The sequence below is a fragment of the Salmo salar genome, chromosome 12 (assembly GCF_965601325.2).
Source record: "Salmo salar chromosome 12, fSalSal1, whole genome shotgun sequence".
In the NCBI taxonomy this organism is placed as follows: domain Eukaryota; kingdom Metazoa; phylum Chordata; class Actinopteri; order Salmoniformes; family Salmonidae; genus Salmo; species Salmo salar.
Genome location: NC_138302.1, coordinates 70,458,108 through 70,473,747, shown reverse-complemented (window position 1 = coordinate 70,473,747; position 15,640 = coordinate 70,458,108). Strand labels below are relative to the sequence as shown.

At 43.4% G+C, this 15,640-nt stretch overlaps 1 protein-coding gene across 1 annotated transcript in view; it reads left to right on the top strand.

Moving 5' to 3' along the window:
• epha8 (eph receptor A8) overlaps nucleotides 1–15,325 on the top strand; it is a 101,993-nt gene extending 86,668 nt beyond the window's left edge. Inside the window, exons 6-19 of the mRNA XM_082959273.1 lie at nucleotides 3,900–4,055; nucleotides 4,293–4,697; nucleotides 4,926–5,050; nucleotides 5,544–5,706; nucleotides 6,423–6,519; nucleotides 7,972–8,039; nucleotides 8,410–8,535; nucleotides 10,374–10,559; nucleotides 10,744–10,805; nucleotides 11,907–12,116; nucleotides 12,270–12,419; nucleotides 12,548–12,738; nucleotides 13,450–13,608; nucleotides 13,812–15,325. Of these exons, the coding sequence (XP_082815399.1) occupies nucleotides 3,900–4,055; nucleotides 4,293–4,697; nucleotides 4,926–5,050; nucleotides 5,544–5,706; nucleotides 6,423–6,519; nucleotides 7,972–8,039; nucleotides 8,410–8,535; nucleotides 10,374–10,559; nucleotides 10,744–10,805; nucleotides 11,907–12,116; nucleotides 12,270–12,419; nucleotides 12,548–12,738; nucleotides 13,450–13,608; nucleotides 13,812–13,926 (2,213 nt within the window). The 3' untranslated portion in view covers nucleotides 13,927–15,325. The remainder of the gene's footprint in view (nucleotides 1–3,899; nucleotides 4,056–4,292; nucleotides 4,698–4,925; nucleotides 5,051–5,543; nucleotides 5,707–6,422; nucleotides 6,520–7,971; nucleotides 8,040–8,409; nucleotides 8,536–10,373; nucleotides 10,560–10,743; nucleotides 10,806–11,906; nucleotides 12,117–12,269; nucleotides 12,420–12,547; nucleotides 12,739–13,449; nucleotides 13,609–13,811) is intronic.
• Nucleotides 15,326–15,640: the final 315 nt, after the last annotated feature.

The following is a 15,640-nucleotide window of genomic DNA, read 5'->3' as shown; positions in this document are numbered from 1 at the left end:
CAGGCATTAGTCTACTCTCTCTCCCTACATTGCTTTGAAAGTCTCCTTTTGTTTGTAAGGTATTGAAACTAGCCAGTTTCTCTCTCTCTCTCTCTCTCCGCCTCATCCTCCTCTTGTGCACCTCTCGCTCCTTTCTTTCTGACTGTTCTCACCTCTCTCTTTATATCACTCTCTCGGTCTTCTACCCCTTTCTCTCTCTCTCTTCCTCCTGTTACACCTATTCCATCTCTGTCTCCACTCTGTTCCATCAGACACGGTTGAATGGTGACAGCCATTCAATCGGATAATTAACACCAGTTTAATGCTCATTACCCACCATGCATTGGTCTAGTTTGATTTGTAATTACGAGGCGTTTTCAAAGGAAAACACGTTTAGATCGGTGTAGCACTCTTTTTGTGATGACTTTATCAATGCCATTGATTTAAACCTACTGGGAAAGCAGGAGTTATCGGGTGGGCTATTATCAGTAATTACTGTAGCCTACTCTCCTGGCCTGTGCATCAGATTATGTCTGTACATTTTCTCACTCTTTGAAAATTGTGTTGCCATTTAAAGAAAAAGGTTTCTCTCTTTCCTCCTTTTTCTAAGTTGTTGGTTTTATTGTGTTTCTGTTTATTATACTTAGGACATTTAATTAGCTGGGAAAGTGATTCTACAGATATATTCTGGTCATATTTCAGCCTCTGGGATAAACAAATATTTTCCACTTGGACAATTTCAGATGTGTCATTTCTCTTCAGGGGAATGCAAAGCTCTTGGTGAAATGAAGTCATGCTCTAATGTCAGAGTACTGCTGCCACAATTGCTTCTAACACCAGCGTATAGTATACGTTATTAATGGGCTGTTTTAATAGTGTTGGTTTTGTTTTCCACCCAGAATGCAATTTTACCACCTGCATGTACAGTATATACGGTAATTCTACCTGGTCTAATGTTTATGCCAAAATGATAAAGCATTTAAATATTTAGCCTACTCTCTAATATCAGGACACAGTTACTGTGACAATTTTTAAAATTAAATGATATTGATAAAATTGACAGAGATTCTTTTATTTTTTTTACCTTTATTTAACTAGGAAAGTCAGATAAGAACAAATTCTTATTTGCAATGACGGTCTAGGAACAGTGGGTTAACTGCCTTGTTCAGGGGCAGAACGACAGATTTTTACCTTGTCAGCTCAGGGATTCGATCTAGCAACCTTTCAGTTACTGGCCCAACGCTCTAACCACTAGGCTACCTGCCGCCCCAGTTAAATAAGACACACAATTAATTTTTTACGGTCCAGTCTACCTTCAAATATAATATCTTCAGAATTTGTTTCTGCTGTCGACTGTTATATTAATGTATGAGTGAAATGGTTGTGTTTTAATGAAATGATCACAGCTTCTTTGTCCTTTACTGACCCCCATTGAGGGAAAACAATCCCATCCATCCATTCTCTATCACTCCACAACAATCCATCCATCCCTCCATCCATTCCGCTGTCCACAGTCATTTGGCTCTGAGCAGTACCTAGACAGATTCAGTCATTGAATCAATAAGGCTTATCTAAATTGAAAGCGGGACATCTCATTTGAGACTATGTCTGTATTTAAAATGACTCTCCATTCTATGTAGTGCAATACAGTACTTGTGGCCAGAGCCGTAGAGGGTGTAGTGTATCATTCTAAAGCCTCAAGCATGGGGTCAGATTAGTAACTCAGAGACTGGGACACAGGCCTCATCTAGGAGTTTGGAGTTTGGAGAGATTCACACCAGACACCAGTGGCCCATTTCCACATGACTTTACTGACACAATCATCCATCACTCCTACCAGCATGGCAGTCTTACCTGCTTATTAGTTACCGCTGTTTGGTCCCAGAAGAGAACTCGAAAGCGTGCATGTACATGTGCCTGGCTAAATTGCTTGAGTTTGGCCACACCAGCTTTTGACTAACTCAATGTTGTTTAAAGCTATGTACAGTATGTCAGTAAACACCTTTTGCCAGAAGACCAGGTGGCACTGAAGACTCTCCTCCAGTCCCGTTCCCCCTCAGTCTCCTCAAGTCTGTGATTTTCTTTCCCAACTCCTCTTTCTATACCCTGTTGTTTATTTACCCACTTATACTGAGAATAAATCAAGGTCAGCACACAAAGCCAGCACACAGCCATTAAGATTCATTGTAATGCAAATACTCCTGCATCGGCAGCACTGGGCTGACAGGCTCTGACGTGCCAAACAATACACACACACAATACACACACACACACACACACGCGCACACACACACACACACACACACACACACACACACACACACACACACACACACACACACACACACACACACACACACACACACACAGTGCGCTGTCTCTAGTCTCTCCATTCTCGTTCTCCCTCTCTTTCTCTTCTCTCTCTCATTTCCTCACTTTATTCAGAGTGCCAGACCAATGTGAGTCAGGTTTGAAAGGTCATCAGGGGTCATCCACACCAGCCCTCCTTTCAATTATCCTTTATGTGTGTGTGTGTTACCAAGTTTATAATTTTACTTGTTGCATTATTTGTGTGTGTGTGTTCTTGGGTGCATGTGCTGTGTGTCATGTGTATAGCATTATCGTTATTGCTAAATGTGTATGCATGTGTGTGTGAGTGCATGTGTGTGTGTGTGTGTTGCTGAGTGTGCTAGCTGGTAAATCTGTCAGAGACTTCAAAGTGTCAGCAGCCTCCCTCCTTGATGAGCGAGCTGTTCCGATGTTTATCCTGACCTGCTTTTCAACTCAGGAGCTTCACAAAAAACATCAAGGGATGGTGGGATTAACGGGATAAAAGGGAGGAGAGAAAGCAGTCTGGGATAAATATTGCAAATAGAAGTAGTTTCTGGTTCCTTGGGGGACACTGACGGTGAAAGAGAGGTGCGATATCAGCCCCTGCCTTTTAATCTGGTTGTGATCCAGACAGTGTGTGTGTCTCTGTATGTGTGTGTGTCTCAATGTGTATGTGCGTGCGTGTGTGCGTGTGTGTGTGTGTGTGTGTGTGTGTGTGTGTGTGTGTGTGTGTGTGTGTGTGTGTGTGTGTGTGTGTGTGTGTGTGTGTGTGTGTAATCCAGATGGTATACACTATCAGTATGCTACTGACACTCTTACATGTCAAGGTTCATTGGAAATTGAAGACGTATTTAGAGACTCATAAATTATGGAAAGGCATAACGAAATATCATCAACAACATTGAGTGCTGAACAATACAACTATACTACTAAAGCTTTGACATTTTGATGTGTAATACACATGTTTTGATCTATATATTCTTTGGAGCCAATGGTCAAAATAAGGTTATAAGAAGGTCATCCTTAACCTATAAGAGACATTTTGCCAAACCTTTTGACATTTTTACTGAGGAGGCAGTTAAGATGAACCCATGATGTTGCCAGATATATTATAAAGTTTCTGTTTCCACAGCTCTATATACCCTGTTTCTGCATTCTAAAGAGAATATATTTATCAGAGGAGCCTGTATTATTCATCAGTGCAGAGTTGAAAGTGAATATGTAGTACGTGTGCTGAATAAGGTTGAAACGTGGTCTAGATTCTAATGTTCCCTACGGGAGTATCAACAGTGCACAGCCTCTTTGGCCCAAATGTGTGTGTGAAAAAGTCTAACTTTCTTCTCCCCCTTCTCTCAAGTCAGTGCTTTTATGCAGGGTTCCAATTACATATTGACTGTTGGGGTTGCTGTAGAAATAGTGTGGTAGACCAAAGCTGATATTTTCAAAGCATATTTTAAAATGGCATATCCTCTCTCTCTCTCTCTCTCTCTCTCTCTCTCTCTCTCTCTCTCTTCTCCCCTAATTCCACCCCTCTCCCTCTCTTCTCCCCTTTTTCCACCCCTCTCCCCTCCTCCTCTCTCCCCATGCAGCGTGTGAGGTGGGTTTCTATAAGCCAGTAGCAGGTGATGGGTTGTGTGGGAAGTGTCCTCTACAAAGCCACTCAGAGACCAGAGCTGCCCTTTCCTGCCCCTGTGACTCCAGCCATTACAGAGCCCCCACCGACACCCTTGCTGCACCCTGCACACGTACGTCACACACACACAACACCCCTACATGCTGCATCCTGCACCTATCTCTCTGAATGCCCTGGGTGATTTAGGCATAATTATCTATAAAAACTATTTTAATTTCTGAACGAGAAAATAGAAGCACATCCAACTTTTTCAGGTGATAGGCAAGAAAAAAACATGTGAAAACGTAACTTTCTCTCCTCCCTTCTAATTCTTCTCTTCCCTCTCTTTTTCTATCTCTCCTCTCCTCAGGCCCCCCAACAGCTCCAGTAAACGTGATATCTTCAGTTAACGGGACGTCAGTGAATCTGGAGTGGGGGCGACCGCTGGACTCTGGGGGTCGCAGTGACCTGCTGTACAGTGTGCTCTGTCAGAAGTGTTCTGGGGAGGGGGGGCAGTGTGAGGACTGTACAGCAGGGACGACCAGTGGAGGAGGGGGGATGGGAGGAGGGGGTGGAGGGACAGTTGACCGTGCCAGTGTGGTCCCGGTGAGGTTCGTTCCCCGGCAGAGCTCTCTGACCGAACCCTGGGTGACTGTTCTAAACCTGGTTGCCCACGCCAACTACACCTTCCGCATCCTAGCGATGAATGCAGTGACTCACCTGAGCAACGAGCCGCCGCCCTTCGCCTCTGTCAACATCACTACGAACCAGGCAGGTAGGGGATACCTTTCTGGATTTATTACATAACATTTTATTCATGAAGGTCAATTTACATAGAAAAGAAATACAGTTTACCTAGAATTAAAAACAACATCTCAACAGCTACAGTAGGTTACATTATCCTGTATGATCTCTATTGGATTGTATTGCTGTTTACATGTCTGTTCTGGTTCTCTATTCATTTATGTGTCTGTGTACTTCCTGTTTCTTGCTTCCTGTTCAGCCCCCTCCCAGGTAATTGCGATTCGTCAAGAGAACGCAAGTCAGAATAGTGTCACTCTGCTGTGGCACGAACCAGACCAGCCCAACGGAGTCATACTGGAGTATGACGTCAAATACTACGAGAAGGTACAGTAGATAAATACTGTGTGTGGGTGGGACTGATCTGGGCTGAAAGGTGAAAGTGACAGTGGCAGTGAGCGTGTGGGTAAGCCTGAAAGCGGAGGGAGACAAACTAATTGCTGTGTTGTTCTGCATGCTCTGACACACAGCTAATGGGGTAAGAGTGATCTGACCAGCACAGGAGGCACACACACCAGACCAGGGCATATGTAAATACCACATCACACCCCACAGCAGAGTGGTCCCTGGAGACAGGGGAGTGTGTGTGTATAGAGTGAAGTAATAGTGTCATGAACACACACATCTAGATAGTTCAGACAGATTAGTGTGGCTGCTGTGTTAATGTCTTCATTTGGCCAAACTCCTGAGGTTACTGCTATGGTGGATGTTAGTCAGAAATGTAAACACAGCTTTGTATAGACAGCCTTTATCACATCTCTCCTGTCCTCCACCCCTTCCTACCCTCCTCTCCTCCTCCCTAACCTCTCTCCTCCACCAGGATAAGGAGCAGCAGAGTTACTCCACCCTGAAAGCCAAGGGGACCACGGCCCGGGTGTCTGGTCTGAAGCCCGGTACCAGGTACATCTTCCAGGTCCGGGCCAGAACCTCGGCAGGCTGCGGACGCTTCAGCCAGAACGTGGAGATCCAGACCGGGAAAGCAAGTAAGATAATCAGAGAAGAGCACCATGGAACAGTGACCATCAATAAAACAACAAAACACTGAGGTTTCAAAACACATTGTTTTCTATGGGTGAAAACGCACCTCACCCAACACCACCTATCTGAGTGATGCACGACCCACCTGGTCCCACCCAGTGGTGCACGACCCACCTGGACCCACCCAGCGATGCACGACCCAGCTGGGCCCACCCAGCGATGCACAAGTACTGTATTTGTACACATTCCTAGTAACTATAGAGAGGCTTGATAGAAGTTTCTGTTGGTAGATATGTGGACTACTGTGTAAACCTGTCAGCCACAGGGGAGTTAGTGTATGTTAACCCAGACAGCACAGCATGCTACTGGTTAAAGAGCCATCATTGTCGGTGGGACCAGGAAGTCTTCAGACAATCCCTTAATGTTATTGATCTGTGCTTTGTGTGAGGGTCACCCCTGTCAGGAAATCTGCTGCTGATCCAAGCCTCAAGCCTCAAAGAGCACAGAACACACACACACACACACACACACCCGCATGCACGCTCACACACACACGTTTCACGTTTTAACACACACACACACACACACACACACACTGTCTTTGTCTCTCTCTCCCTCTCACTTTCTCTCTCTCACACACATTCTCAAAAACACTGTCTCTCTCTCTCTCTCACACACTCTCTCACACTGACACTAACTGGTTGTGTTGTTGTGTGTCCAGTTCCTCTGCGCTACGACACTATGACCATCATCTGGATCTGTATGGTCCTGGTCTCTGGCCTCGTCACCTTCCTGGCCATCGTCATCTGCAGGAAACGGCAAGGCAACCCTTTCTTACACTACACCACTACCCGTGATGTGGACGAGTCCTCTCTGACTCTACGTCATTCACATATGTATGTGGGATTTTTTTTTTACACTACCTCAAGGAGGGTTCAAGTAAATGTTACCATCATCTCCATAGGATTCATTAATAGTAGGGTTAATGTGTATATTAGCATTTTTTTGTTGTTCTTTATCTGCCTGTGATGTTCTATAACCTTATGCATTGAAATCCATATGATCACCTCTAAACCCCATAGGCTCTTATGCTACAGTAACTGTTTCCATGGTGTGTCTGTCTGCAACCTCAGACCCCAACAGCACTGTGATATGTCCATCAAACAGGAAACATATTGAGATAATCTCTCTAACGTTGTTCCACTAATGGTTTTAATTAGTACAGAGGAGTTCTCACTCTAGATTACAGCCTGCGTTTACAGTGGAAAGTCAAGTCATCTCACAGAGTTTCTGCGTAGGAAATGTTCAGACCCAGCTGAGTTTTGTAATTCTAAACCAAGGGGCCAGGGTTCCTGTCTAGAAGCAAGGTTTCCACTGCTCCTACAGTTTTGCTTCAATACTGCAGTTTAACTGACGCCCGCCCCAGAAAGACTGTTTCCATACATGGCCACATAGAGAAGTCAGATTAGAAAATTCCTATTAAGTCACTTTAGTCATCACCTTTGTGCACAAAATATCCATTTAATTATTAACATAATAATTGAGGCAACAAAAAAACATTCATCACTCACAGCCGAAGATACTGTATTAAAATGTTTAATTCATCCAATGTCTGCCATATTTTTGGATGACGTAATGATGTCGCTGCTCCCTGTGCGCACTGAGTGCTAGTGCACATGTGATGTTGGTACGTATAAACAGGACGCAACTCGGATATACAGTAGACGGTCCGTGAATCGGGATATGTGAAAGTGAGTAGATTACCTTGAAAACAACAGGCAGACATTTTGGATACCGTCTCCAGTTCTTATTATCCCTCAGTGTTCTAAACAGTCAGTTTAATTATAATGGCAATTCATTTTGGTTAAGTAACAATGCAAATGTGTTTTACATATCCCTCTCCTTCAATTCCCTCTTCTGGGGTCTACAACTCTTCCACAAATAATTGATTTAATTGCGTATAACTATTTCCAACTTGTTAACATTTTCAAGCCGAGTTCGTTTGGAGCTGGAAGACAGAAAGAGAGGAAAACAGTGAGACGTGTCTAGACTCTGAACTATTCTGAAGATTTACATGTGAAAAAGGCCTTTTAGAGTGAATTAACTGCTATGACGAGACTGAAGAGTTTTAACATACACCGTGATGCTCTATATAAACCATACAGCAGAGAAGACTTGGAAATACAAAGTAGAAAACAGCATCACAACATATCCCTATCATTGTCCTACCCATAGTGACATTTACATGTTTCTGTGTGTTTGTGATAAAGACACTGTGGCTATAGCAAGGCCTTCCAGGACTCTGATGAGGAGAAGATGCACTACCAGAATGGCCATGGTGCGTTTGTATTATTATTATTAGTCTATTTATTATATTTCCCTTCCTAGTCTTCATTCCAGTGGTAATAATATTCATCCTCAATGTATACAGTTCACTTCCCTTTTGATTCAGATTTGTTCAGGTAGAAATGATCTCTCTCTCTCTCTCTCTCTGAGAGATGCTTGCAAAGCTTATGTGGGTATCCAAGTTCATATTTTTAAATGGCATATTCTCTCTCTCTCTCTCTCTCTCTCTCTCTCTCTCTCTCTCTCTCTCTCTCTCTCTCTCTCTCTCTCTCTCTCTCTCTCTCTCTCTCTCTCTCTCTCATATGAAGCATATTGTTTCCATCCAGTGGTATGTGACCAGATGCTAATGTTGTTTATTTTAGTGTCATTCCCAGACGCACGTTTCTACATCGACCCACACACCTATGAGGACCCCTGCCAGGCCGTCCATGAGTTCGCCAGAGAAATTGAAGCTTCCAGGATCAAACTGGAGAAAATCATTGGCTCAGGTAAACTGAAAATCATTGGCTGACGTAAATGCTGCGGTGTGCAGCAGAGAGGGATGGCACAGTGGAATCAGAGCGTCGCATGGGGCTATCAATCAAACACACAGGGAATACTAACATCATATTGCCACAGCAGGACATGGCAACACACAGGCGTCATAATCACGTCTGTTAACAATGACCTTTAGAATGGCAGTTGTTGATAAGACACAGAAGAGGAAAGGGAAAGACATGTAATGACATGTTCCGGGACTTTTCAAAGCACAAAGGAGAAATATACCGTACATACACTACCGTTCAAAAGTTTGGGGTCACTTAGAAATGTCCTTGTTTTTGAAAGAAAAGCACATTTTCTGTCCATTAAAATAACATGAAATTTATCCGAAATACAGTGTAGACATTGTTAATGTTGTAAATGACTATTGTAGCTGGAAACGGCAGATTTTTTATGGAATATCTACATAGGCGTACAGAGGCCCATTATCAGCAACCATCACTCCTGTGTTCCAATGGCATGTTGTGTTAGCTAATCCAAGTTTAGCATTTTAAAAGGCTAATTGATCATTAGAAAACCATTTTGCAATTATGTTAGCATAGCTGAAAACTGTTGTGCTGATTTAAAGAAGCAATACAACTGGCCTTCTTTAGACTAGTTGAGTATCTGGAGCATCAGCATTTGTGGGTTCGATTACAGGCTCAAAATGGCCAGAAACAAAGCACTATCTTCTGAAACTTGTCAGTCTATTCTTGTTCTGAGAAATGAAGGCTATTCCATGCGAGAAATTGCCAAGAAACTAAAGATCTCGTTCAATGCTGTGTACTACTCCCCTCACAGAACAGCGCAAACTGGCTCTAACCAGAATAGAAAGAGGAGTGGGAGGCCCCAGTGCACAACTGAGCAAGAGGACAGTTGTCTAGTTTGAGAAACAGACGCCTCACAAGTCCTTGTTCTTTGCAACTCTGCCTAGAACCATCCTGGAGTCGCCTCTTCACTGTTGACGTTGAGACTGGTGTTTTGCGGATGCTATTTAATGAAGCTGCCAGTTGAGGGCTTGTGAGGCGTCTGTTTCTCAAACTAGACACTCTAATGTACTTTTCCTCTTGCTCAGTTGTGCACCGGGCCTCCCACTCCTCTTTCTATTCTGGTTAGCACCAGTTTGCACTGTTCTGTGAAAAGAGTAGTACACAGCGTTGAACGAGATCTTCAGTTTCTTGGCAATTTCTTGCATGGAATAGCTTTCATTTCTCAGAAAAAGTATAGACTGATGAATTTCAGAAGAAAGTTCTTTGTTTCTGGCCATTTTGAGCCTGTAATCAAACCCACAAATGCTGGTGCTCCAGATATTCAACTAGTCTAAAGAAGTCCAGTTTTGTTGCTTCTTTAATCAGTACAACAGTTTTCAGCTGTGCTAACATAATTGCAAAAAGGGTTTTCTAATGATCAATTAGCCTTTTAAAATGCTAAACTTGGATTAGCTAACACAACGTGCCATTGGAACACAGGAGTGATGGTTGCTGATAATGGGCCTCTGTACGCCTATGTAGATATTCCATAAAAAATCTGCCGTTTCCAGCTACAACAGTCATTTACAACATTAACAACGTCTACACTGTATTTCTGATAAATGTTATGTCATTTTAATGGACAAAAAAAAATGCTTTTCATTAAAAAACAAGGACATTTCTTGGTGACCCAAAACTTTTGAACGGTAGTGTATATTTTTTTGTTTTTGTTTGAATACATTTTTCAATCAATGTATACATCAGTCTATAGTCTTGTCAGGGAGGCATATACTATATATCAACCTGAACTGTGTGTGTGTGCTTGTGTGTGTCTCCAGGTGAGTTTGGGGAGGTGTGTTACGGGCGGATGCGTCTCCCAGGGAAGAGAGACATCCCGGTGGCTCTGAAGACGCTGAAGGCAGGATACAGTGACAAGCAGAGGAGAGAATTTCTGGCGGAGGCATCAATCATGGCCCAGTTTGACCACCCTAACATCATCCACCTGGAGGGAGTGGTAACACGCAGTAAGATTCCATTTGTTTTGATTTGATTCAACTCCATTTTCAGTTTGGTGCAATTACATTTATTTTCAGCTAAATTAAATTAAATGCAATAAGTAAGTTACTCCTGTTTAGTTACTGTGGAATAATGCTTCCTGCCTCACTCCCTCCCCCACACTCCCTTACTCCCATCCCTCCATTCATCCAGGTAAACCAGTCATGATCATCACTGAGTACATGGAGAATGGATCTCTGGACTCTTTCCTGAGGGTTTGTTGCTTTTATGTTTTTATATATACTGAAAAAAAATGTAAACGCAACATGTAAAGTGTTGGTCCCATGTCTCATGAGCTGAAATAAAAGATCCCCAAAATGTTCCTTACGCACAAAAAGCTTATTTCTCTAAAATGTTGCCATACGTGTATTTACATACCTGTTAGTGAACATTTCTCCTTTGCTAAGATAATCAATTCACCTGACAGGGGTGGCATATCAAGAAGCTGATTAAATAGCATGGTCATTACACAGGTGCACCTTGTGCTGGGGACAATAAAAGGCCACTCTAAAATGTGCAGTTTTGTCACACAACACAATGCCACAGAGGTCTCAAGTTGGCATGCAATTGGCATGCTGACTGCAGGAAGGTCCACCAGAGCTGTTACCAGAGAATTGAATGTTAATTTCTCTACCATAAGCCGCCTACAACATTGTTTTAGAGAATTTGGCAGTACGTCCCACCGGCCTCACAATCGCAGACCATGTATATGGCGTCGTGTGGGCAAGAGGATTTCTGATGTCAATGTTGTGAACAGAGTGCCCCATGTGGTGGTGGAATTATGGTATGGGCAGGCATAAACTACGGACAACGAACACAATTGCATTTTATCGATTTGAATGCACAAAAATACCGTGACAAAATCCTGAGGCCCTTTTTTTTAAGGTATCTGTGACCAACAGATGCATATCTGTATTCCCAGTCATGTGAAATCCATAGATTAAGGCCTAATTAATTCATTTCAATTGACGGATTTCCTCAAATGAGCTGTAACTCAGTAAAATCTTTGAAATTGTTTCATGTTGCGTTTATATTTTTGTTCAGTATATTTTCCTGTGAAGCACATTGCGTTGCATTCCATGTCTGAAATGTGCTGTATACATAAAACAACGCTTTATATGGATTTCATCTCTTTTTCACATAGTTTCCCTCTTTCTATCAGATTCCCTCACTTACTTTCTCTTGTGAACACATTTGAAAATTGTTTTTGAAAGACTTGACATCAGAGATCTCAATCCATATGCCTGTAACGAATACTACAATATCTCTCTACATCTCAACCCCGTCCTTCTCCTCTCTCCCCTTCCTCCTCTCAGAGACATGATGGTCAGTTCACTATAATCCAGTTGGTGGGCGTGCTGCGTGGCATCGCTGCGGGTATGACCTACCTGGCAGACCTGGGCTACATCCACCGCGACCTGGCAGCTCGTAACATCCTGGTCAACAGCAACTTGGTGTGTAAGGTGTCTGACTTCGGCCTGTCTAGAGTCCTGGAGGACGATCCCGATGCAGCATACACCACCAGCGTGAGTTCACACTCTCATGATAACTACAGTCTAAAACTCTAATATGCACTAGGTTCTAATACTGTTGTAGCCCTAGTTCTCTAGTTCAGGTTCTGTTTTCTATTCCGTGGTGAAATGCCAGTGTCGGCTCTAGTGTGGTGCTGTTCCCTTCAGGGTGGTAAGATTCCGATCCGCTGGACAGCGCCGGAGGCCATCGCCTACAGGAAGTTCTCCTCATCCAGTGACGTGTGGAGCTACGGCGTGGTCATGTGGGAGGTGATGTCATATGGGGAGAGGCCATACTGGAACCTCACCAACCGAGATGTGAGTGGAATGGACACACACACACACACAAAAAAACACATGTACTGTATGTGTGTGTAATGATATCTGCATATCTGTGTGTGTGTGTGTGTGTGTGTGTGTGTGTGTGTGTGTGTGTGTGTGTGTAGGTGATAAAATCAGTAGAGGAGGGCTACAGGCTGCCTGCTCCAATGAGCTGTCCAGGTGCTCTACACACTCTCATGCTGGACTGCTGGCAGAAGGACCGGAACGAGAGGCCTCGCTTCTGCCAGATTGTTACGGTTCTAGACAAGCTTATCCGGAACCCGGAGAACCTTAAGTCCATGGACACGCTGTGCAGGTGAGCAGGCTGCTAGGCCACCATCGCCTGGGCAATACAGATTGCTTGGGAGCCATTGTCTGGACAATGGGCTGCAAATCCACTCTCAGCTCATCTGTCAAACATAAGCTGTGGGATAAAGTTACAGCCCAAAGTTTCCCCCAAACTTCCCCGGCTGACGCGAGGGAGACGGGTTGCCTTAGGGGAGCAAGGAACGGCCGTGTTCGTTTTCCAATAAGCTCATCTCTGATTGACGCGCTCTCTGTTAAATAAGAGCCTGTGATATTGACATTGATCGTTTGGGAATCAGAGAGCAGAGAGAATAGCGGCTGAAGCTAGAGTTGGACCCGTGTTAAATCGCTCCGTTCAGATCCCGGGTCCCGGATCCCTGGTGCATGTCAGGAGGAAGAAGGGGAGATGGAGGAATGAGGAGGGAAGGGGGGGTGTTAAGGATTTCTCCCTGTATTAATCTAGCCAAACCAGCCATCCTGCAATCAGAGCAGCCACCTCTTCTCTATCATTTTAACTGCTATTGATTTTCTGCCTTAGCTGCTATTGCATTTCAAGACCTTTTTTCATCTCTCTTTCCTCATGCCTCCGCTCTCCCTTTTCTCTGTCTTTTTCCTATCACCTTTTCTTTCTCCTCTCTCTCTCACTTTTTATTTTTTTCTCCATTTTGTCTCTCGCTCTCTCGCGCCCTCTTTTCTCTCTGTCTCGCTCTCTATCCCCCAGGTTAGGCACACCTCCCATGATGGACAGAAGTATTCCAGACTTCAGCAGCTGTAGTTCTGTGGATGAGTGGCTGGATACCATCAAGATGGGCCGATACAAGGACCACTTTGCTGTAGGAGGCTACCAGACCTTGGGCCACGTCATAAGCATGAACCAAGGGTAAGGGGCCAGGCCACAGCTCCACGCTGACACCACACTACAGTCCTACTCTCACAACATCACACTCTTATCACATTATCCAAATGTCATTGGATGCAGTTGCCATAAAGTGCTTAACAGTAACTTGGTCTATCATATCTAATGTGTGTTAATGCATGTGATCACTGATGTGTGTGACTTTGTTCCATCTCTGTGTCCTACAGGGATATACACAGGCTGGGGGTGACACTGATGGGCCACCAGAAGAAGATCATGACCAGTGTACAGCTGATGCGTGTTCAGGTGCTCAACAGGAGTGTGCCCTCAGTGCACGTGTAACTTCTGCCTCCAGGCTTCTCCAGCCTGCCGAATGTCAAATGTAGCCCCAGGCTTCTGAGGCCTAGTTGAACTTCATGGGAATAGATCTACGACTACTATAAGAGTGTCTGGGTGAAATTTTGGTGAACTTTTCAAGACTTCTTCTTTGAGAGATTGAAACTTCCAGAGGACAGATATGAAGGGACTCGAGTACAGTAGCCTATCAAGTCCATGGGACATTTTCATCTTTGTTTTTCCTATTCACATATGTTTTGTGAGTTCTGTGTCTTGTTTGTAAAAATGGATGGACTGCCTTAATCTCCACAGACAATTTTAATTTTGTTGTATACAAAGAGAGATTTTATGAATATGAATTTATTAGAAGAATACGTTATAATGGATCTGAGTGATAGCCTAGCATACAGTAAGAGAGAGACTGACAGGGGCTGGAGCATTCAGCTGTGTCCCCAAGCACACAGCTTCTCTTATGGTTCCCCTGAGAACTGGTCCCCGACCCCAAAACTGACATGGCACAAGAAGACCCTGCACCTGACAATGGACAAACAGCAAAAAAAACAGAAGTCCCAAGTCTCCTCCATCGAGGAGGAGACCAGTTTCAACAAGAGAGACAAACTCACACAGTAAACCTTTGAATGACCATGGGAGAGAAGCATCGTGTTCTCTCCCTGTTACAGCTGCATAGCGCACAACTACTGTAGAGAAGATGTATGGATGATGACTTAATGTGATGTGTCACTGTTTTGACTCTGTGGTGGTTAGAAGGGGGAAACTAAGAATAGCAAAAGTTCTGTATGTGGAATGTTTTTATCTAAATACCCTGAAAACAATATAATTGATGGTCCTAGTTTCTCTGTGCAATCAAGAGAATGCTTTTCTTGTGCACCTCTGTAGGACTTTAATAGGTGGTTGTGTCTCTTTTTATGAGAGAAGAACCTCATATTCCCTGAATATGCATTGCATAACTATGGTGTCATTTTAATAATGTTTCCGGATCTTTCTCGAGATGCTTTAAAAAAATATATTGAAATTCCGTATTTTATAAAAATATGTTTTATTAGATTAATTAATTGACAAACATCCTTCAGTTCATCTATACCATTACATACCTACAGTCACAGCAATACAACTGGATTTACTCACCTCTGTCTGAAATTAGGTCTATTTGCTGTCAAACTAAATTCAAAAGACACAGGTTTTTGGAAAGATTGATGGATCATCCTTGTTTCTAATGTTGAATCATAAAATGTGCAAATAGTCCATGACGACACAATAAAGAAAAACAATTGTGTGTGTGTGTGTGACTGAAACAGCGATACACTTCTGTATGCATAGCTCAATGCTGATAGAGTCCACTACCATGACTGATCTGGGAATGAATAAAACGGGTTTAACACAACAACTGACCTGTCTCGCCTGGGATATTGCAGGATTTTACACAACACCATGACTAATCTAGGAATTAATAGAATTGATTTAACACAACAGGGTTGGGGTTACGGTAATGGATAGGGTTAGGGTATATCCACAATGTAGACATGAAGCGGTTAGGCCAAGATTAAATCCGAGCATGGGTTATTGCAGCTTTTAAAGGCAATTTCCAATTGATCTGACATATGCAGCGTTTACCGTGAAAGGGATCTCCCCAACATTGCCTTTAAAAGCTGCAATGCATATAACCCGCGATCGTATTGAATCACGGCCTTAGGGTTAGGGT